A 7,179-nucleotide genomic window follows, 5' to 3' on the forward strand; every position below is an offset into this window, starting at 1 on the left:
CCTAGGCCCGAAACGTCAGCCTTCCTGCTCCTCTGATGCTGCTTGGCCTGCTGTGTTCATCCAGCTCTACACCTTGTTATCACAGTACTGCTTGGATTTTTTTTTTTGAAGATGCCACAGCTATGTGCAAACACAAATGCCTACATTAAGTTTGAAGTTGCTCAGATTATAGTTTATAATTTATATAGGGAAAATCGCCAATGATCCTTCAATCACTGAAACAGATTCATTTGTAAAACTGTGCAAGTCAATTGTTTATCCAGAACAGATATAACACAAAGCAATTCCAGCTACAGTATTCCATCACACACACCATATCAACAAATATTAAATAATTTTAAAATTTGTCTCATGGTCTATTACATTATTGCGAGGTCACTACTGAAGAATTTATTTTTACCATTGATCTCAAGGCTGTCAAAGTGCTATAATTGCCCTTAAATATCCTGACCTGGAAGGTAGTTAACAGTCTGTTACCTCACTGCTGGAATGTCATGTGTACTGGTACTGAATTGCTAAAATCAACATTCTCTGCAGTGGAGGGAAACAAGTGAAACACAAAATAATGATTACCTTGCACTATTGTTGCAACAATGCTTTCAACATGGTGCAAGAGAAACACAGTCAAATCACAAGCTCATTGCACTTTACTTTTGCCCGATAAGCTGGCAATTTCAGATAAATTGTCAGACAAAGCAACTAAGTAAAAGCAAGATGCTCAGCCAAGCATGAAAACAGGCAGGAGAGGAAAACAAGGGTTCCACTAGGGAAAAGGGCAACACTGCTTTACAAGCTCTCAAGGCTGAAGTATTACTGAAGGTACAGTGGTTAATTCCTATCCTCTCTGTAATGACACATCTTAGCCAACATACCCTGTATTAGATATATGCTTTGCACAGCTGACTTGAGGAATTGGTATTTCTGGCAAAGATATAGAAATCTGAAACTTGTGCCAAATTGTTTCATGAATCTTTCAAAGCTAATCAAAAGTAACAACATTTTCAACAAACAAAATACTAAAACAGAACTCTCCAAGCAAATAAAAGAAGTTGCAATAAGTTAACTTCTCCTGCAAGTCCAAAGTGTTCACATCAGTGGTTTTATCAAGTCAAATACCAATATTGCAGTGATTCTATCACATTTTTGAGGGATCCAGGAAACAAGGAGTTGTTGATTTTTATTTGTTCTTGGAAGAATGGATGACACTGACAAAAACAGAAATTGCTATCCATCCCTCATTACCCTGAAGGTATCAACAGTCACAGTGCGGCCAAAAATGCAATATATATGACCCTTTTCCTTCCCTGAAGGATATTAACAAACCAGTTGGATAGTAAGTGACAAACTAGCAGTTTTGCAGTCTTTCTTTTCTGGTGTCACCTGATGAATTACTGAATTTATTGAATTCCATTTCATAAGTTCCACACTTGAACACACTAAAGGTTGGCAGAAGATAGATGGGAAGTGTTATTCCTAGATTTAAAGAGGGAGTTAGAACAACTCAAAGGAACCATACTTAAAGAAACATGACAATTATGGTAAGAAGGATAATAAAAATTCACTCAAAGATGTAATAGAAAAATGTCTACAAACCAAAAATAGAAAAAAGTCTACTTAGCACAGATTCCAAAGCTAAACATACTTAAACTTTATTTCTTTGTGAAAGCAACAGTAACAGCAGATAAGAGGATTACAATCTATGTAAAGTATGTGGATTTCCTGATCTCCATAATCAAGATTAGAGAAGATGGAAAGGTGATTTGAAAGGTGATTTAAAAGAATATTAGAAGAGAGGTTATAAGAATCAAGAAAGATTGAACATGCTACAGACTCTTTTCTCTAGAAACAAGAAGACCAAAGAATTACTTAAAAAAGATTATAAAAATCACAGGGTTCACTAAGATAGTTGTAGAAAACATAATTACAATTAAGACCGTTAATGTTCCCACAGAATACCAACTTATAAATGTATTACAGAATTCAAGAAAATGTCTTTACTCAGAGAAAGGAAGTTGCTATTTGAAGGAATGTTCTACTCAAAACTAAAACCCTCTTTCCACTAGCTCCAAAAGCACCCACTCAGCCTTTGGCTGACTGGTGAAGAGAGAATTTCACGACGAGGATCTCAAATTAGAGACGAAGGTCAGATTTTACTCAGGCAGAAGGATTCACTCAATCCTGTACAATTCGTAGTGTTACATCTCGCTGGCATAGCATGCTGGAAATCATGTCATGTTATTCCAGGAGTCATCTCAAACATTAAGCAATTTATAAAAGCAGGTAAAATTCCCCAATTTACCTGTCTTATAGACCAAGGTTGGTAGAAAGCATGGACCACGTTTCTGTACTTACAAGAATCACCACTTATTACAAACATATTACTAGCTACAGATAAACAATTGTAGAACATAAACATAGAACAGTACAGGAACAAGTGCTTTGACTCATGAATTATCAACATACAACACTACCATTTAATCTTTTAACCCCTCCTATAATACTCCCCCTACACACACATACAGACAAAACAAATGTGGGTGTTATAGGTGGAGGGGAAAAAAAAACTGAGAAGGCAGCCAATGGTCCCTGTTCATAAGGCTCGCTGAGATGATCCTTTTGCTTCATCAGGACTTGCTGCTCCTCAATCTTCCTTCGCCAGGTACTTTATTTCCTTGCAGGAAACACAGAGGGACTGGTTCACACTTATAACATCTCTGACATATCGGTTAAGAGCCACAGCTTACAGCAATAGATGTGGGGAAATAAACTGGCTTTTTTTCAGGATTCCAGCATATTTTTGCTGCAGAGAGAAACACAGCTCCTTTCTTTATTAGAAGTCAAATTGCTTCTGCCCAAATATTTGCACCCACAAGCCACTTAGCTACCTGAGAGTTAATCACAAATGTTGGCAGACAGAAGGCCTTTGTCACTGACAACAGCTAACCATTTCCCAAACCAATCAGCCTCTTGTTGCTGGCTAAATTTCCATTCGTACACCCGTTTGGGTCCAGCTCCAAACAACAATTAAACAGTACTTATGATGATTGAAATAACTTGACTTTAGTACAACAAAACATTGGAAAAGTACTGCAAAGATTGTCCTCATAAGATCCTCCAAATCTGGTGGAAAGAAAGCTGGCCCAACAGCAGTGTCCTTCTTCACATCAACATGCTCAGCGTCAGGGCGCAAATCACTTGAACCCAGCGCTGCTGGGCAAATCATATCATCTGTACTGCCTGACACTGGGCTCCTAAAACAACTGCTCTATTAGGAATTCAGCTGCAATAGAAGACTCCAAGGAGGATAGAGGAAGGACTTTAGAAAAAGACTCCAGACATCCATGACTAAGTTTAATAACCCTACCAATTAGTGGGATTCCCTAGCCTGTGACCAACAAAACAAAAAAGCACACTCAGATAGGCACATAACATTTCAAAAGACTTTGTCAGGAACATGCAAAGGCAATGTCAAAAGCATCAGAAGTGCACAAATTTCCAAACACGTCATCTATCAAACCCTTCAAACACCACCACTTAGGGGGAAGGTGATGGCACAGTGGTAATGTCGCTAAACTAGTAATCAAGAACATTAGGCTAATATGCTGGAGTTAATGGGTTGGAATTTCATCATCTTTCATGGTGGGATATGAAATCAATTTAAAAAGTGAGTTTAATGATAATCATGTAACCAGTGTCAATTATTGTAAAAGCCCACCTGGTTCACTAATGTCCTCTAGGAAGTTTAAAAGTAGACAAAAATCCCTGGGTCCACATGAGTTGTATCCCAGGTTGCTGTGGGAGAATGAGGGAAGAAATCATAAGGGCATTGACCCAAATATTTAACCCTTCTCTGGCCACAAAGGAAATGCCAGGGCACAGGAACACAGCTAATAATGTCTCACTTCTGGGAAGGGTGGTAAAGATAAATGAAGGTATTATTGCATAGTGAGCCTAATATCAGTGGTAGGGAAACTACTGGTGAAAATTCTGAAGGAAGAATTCATCTCCCAATAGCAAAAGCAAGATTTGGTCAGGGATATGATGTGGAAGTGCCAGTGTTACACTGCGGTATTCAAAGTCAGAAGTCACACGACACCAGGTTATAGTCCAACTGGTTTATTTGAAATCACAAGCTTTCGGAGAGCAGCCCCTTCATCACGTGAAGCGAGAGAGAAGCACACCAACACAGAATTTATAGGCAGAGGTCAAACGATCATACAAATGATGTGAGCGAAGTGTCAAATAATAAATCTCTGCAGGTGATCAAAAATGTCAGATGGTGTGAGTGAAGTGTCAACAGCTGAATAACAAACAAAAGAATGACCTATAATCCGATTAAATGAGCCACAAAAATAATTACAGAAGGTTAAAAATAAAGCGGTGCTAGAGACAAACGAAATGACTGAAATAACATGATAGGTATAAGGGTGGCATACCGAGCGTCTAACCAAAATAACAAGTAATCCAAAACTGTACAAACTAATTAAGGTACAGAGATCATAGCAATTTATCAAGGTGATGGTGTCAAAACATTTAATCGGATATTAGGTCATCCCTTCACTTATTATTCAGCTGTTAACACTTTACTCACGCCATCTGACATTTTTGATCACCTGCAGAGACTTCTTATTCGACGCTCCACTCACATCATTTATATGATCTTTTGATCTCTCTGCCTATAAATTCTGTGTCTGTGCACTTCTCTCTCACTTCACATGACGAAGAGGCTATGCTCTGAAAGCCTGTGATTTCAATTGAATCTGTTGGACTATAACCTAGTATCATGTGACTTCTGACTTGGTCAGAGATAGTCAGCCCAGCTTTGTCAGATGGAGATCAAGCCTAACAAATCTGGTTGAATTTTTCAAAAAGGTGATCAAGCATGGACGAGGGCAGTGCAGTCAATCTAACTTATACGGATTTCAACAAATCATTTGATAAGGTCCCACATGGAAGACTGATAAAGGTAAAAGCACATGCGATCCAAAACTGGTTCAATGGTAGGAGACAAAGGGTAGTGGTAGAAGGTGTTTGTGTGACTGGTGGCCAAAGTCCAGCAGCATACCACAGGTATTGCTTGTGATATGTATAAAAATGATGTAGAGGAGAATGTGGGGAGGAATGATAATTAAAACTGATTGCAACATTTTGTTTGACATTACTACTAAGAACTTTAGAATATTTAACTGCAGCAAATGCAAGTTGCTATGAAGTTGAACTATGCAGTGTATTTAAAGGGGAAGCATAAGCGTAGGGTCAATCTAAAGGATGACAGCAACCACTCAATGAGCAAAAGTTTGTTTGATCTTGAATTTCAATTGGCTTGAGCAGAGTATAAACAGACCAGTTGAACTGTAAATGCCTTGCAACTATGATGGAATGTGAACTACGATCTCTATGTTTGCGAGATTGCACTATAATGACAAGGCTCCATATATCAAGAAAATATTTCACATCCCCCAGGTATTCTCATTTCCAAACCAGAGAAGTTGTGGAGGCTTCGTTTGGAATCTGTTTTTGTTTATCAGTGTTCTTTCTAGACAATGAACATGTGGACCCATATCTGACCAAATATCAACTCGAACCACGTCAATATGAAATAGAAGCCATGCGCTTAAGGAAGTCTGATTTCCGTAGATATGAATTCTACAGGAATTCGCCAATTAAACGTTCTAAATCAATAGGCTCCTCGTCAATCAAAAATCTAAACAGCTATCCCTGTGGACACTCCGGCCCTAGAAGTAATCCCTAAATTCAAGATTATTAAATAACGCTCAAAGAGATCTATTCATACTTTTTGCTGCTCAGAAATAATCAATTTATAGTCCTCCTTTAAACGGCTTGCATTTTTAAATAAAAGCAGTTATCTTAGGTCACGCCAGTTGAATATTTCAGCCCTTCAATGCAAATGTAAGGATACAGAAATCAAGCCGTATTAACCCACCAACCAGTTTGTGCTTTTCTTTTTTCAAAAAGAAAATCTTTTGTCCGCGATAGAGCAGAGTGCTGGGCGCGATTGATCTCCTAAGAGACTCGACGCTACGGACCTATTTTTTTTTTGTTCTCTCTCCTTTAAATGCGGATACATCGAAGGCATCGACATTTAGAAAATTTCCATTTACCTATTCCATACGCTTTGGAAAAGATCCACGCCAGATTGGCGGCTATCTTGGCCCTAGACGAATCGTAGAGCTGCAGAGGAACAATCTCAGCGCAGTCAGACTCAGACAGCTCCAGCATCTTTCTGCTGCTGCTGCCATTTCCAGATGCACCGCAGCCACCGAAATCCACATCCACCATCTCCAGCCGTGTGTCTAATCAAGCTGAATTCTCCGCGAAAATAAACAAATATCCACCGGTGATTTTTCTTCCCACAAGAAGGGTGTTTTTTTTTTCCTCCTCGTCCGCCGCCACGGGTCAGTCGATGCTGCCCACAAGCCGCATTAATCGAGCTCGGTGGCCGCCTCCCTCAGGCGCGGCCTATCTCCCGACGCTCCAAAATGAATGGGAGTTTACCTCACAACACAATGAAATGGCCGGCCTCACTCGGGAAATCTCCGAGGTACCGAGTCAGTCGGTCATTTCAAAGAAGCGGGTGCCATGCGGGCTATGCCCCCGATGCTCCCTCGAAGCTGGCTGTAGGCGGCCTTTGGCGTGCTACCTGCTCCTCCTCCTTTCAGCCAGCCCCCTTTCTCTCTGCCGCTTCCACCGTCTCCCTAACCCCCGCCCCCAACGTTCGCCTCTGGGCCGTTAGAAACCGCGCTGGAAACCACTCTGCGCACGCGTCAATCGTTCGACTCGCCTCCACGCCAATCCGCATGCTCTCCCCCCTCTGCCCCCGGCACCGCCGCCAGCGCCCAACTCCGGAGTTACTACGCATGCGCTGGGCGTGCCCGTCTTCCCATTACGACGCATGCTTTGATACGGCTCGTCCCTTCTCCCCGACGAATCGGGTCGTTGCCGTATCCACTGCGCGTGCGCATGATCAGCCTTACGCTGCCATGGACCAACGGTGTGTCCTGTGACCGTTGTGGAGGGTAATTCAAACAGGGAAGATATAAACATAATATTTCCTTTTTTTTCCTGAAGTTCTGCTGAACTCAGTTTTCTTTTCTTAAGTTTGTACCGATTATTAAGTGTATGTTTTCCTCTGATTGCACATTCTGAAAGTTTAACTTG

The 7,179-nt window shown here is 40.7% G+C and overlaps 1 protein-coding gene across 2 annotated transcripts in view; it reads right to left on the reverse strand.

Moving 5' to 3' along the window:
- The window catches only part of camsap1b (calmodulin regulated spectrin-associated protein 1b), a 95,335-nt gene extending 88,624 nt beyond the window's left edge, over nucleotides 1-6,711 (reverse strand). For both annotated transcript variants that reach the window (XM_048613626.1, XM_048613625.1), the window contains exon 1: nucleotides 6,123-6,711. In XM_048613626.1, the coding sequence (XP_048469583.1) occupies nucleotides 6,123-6,300 (178 nt within the window). In that variant the 5' untranslated portion in view covers nucleotides 6,301-6,711. The remainder of the gene's footprint in view (nucleotides 1-6,122) is intronic.
- Nucleotides 6,712-7,179: the final 468 nt, after the last annotated feature.

The sequence above is a fragment of the Rhincodon typus genome, chromosome 28 (assembly GCF_021869965.1).
Source record: "Rhincodon typus isolate 14 chromosome 28, sRhiTyp1.1, whole genome shotgun sequence".
NCBI lineage: Eukaryota > Metazoa > Chordata > Chondrichthyes > Orectolobiformes > Rhincodontidae > Rhincodon > Rhincodon typus.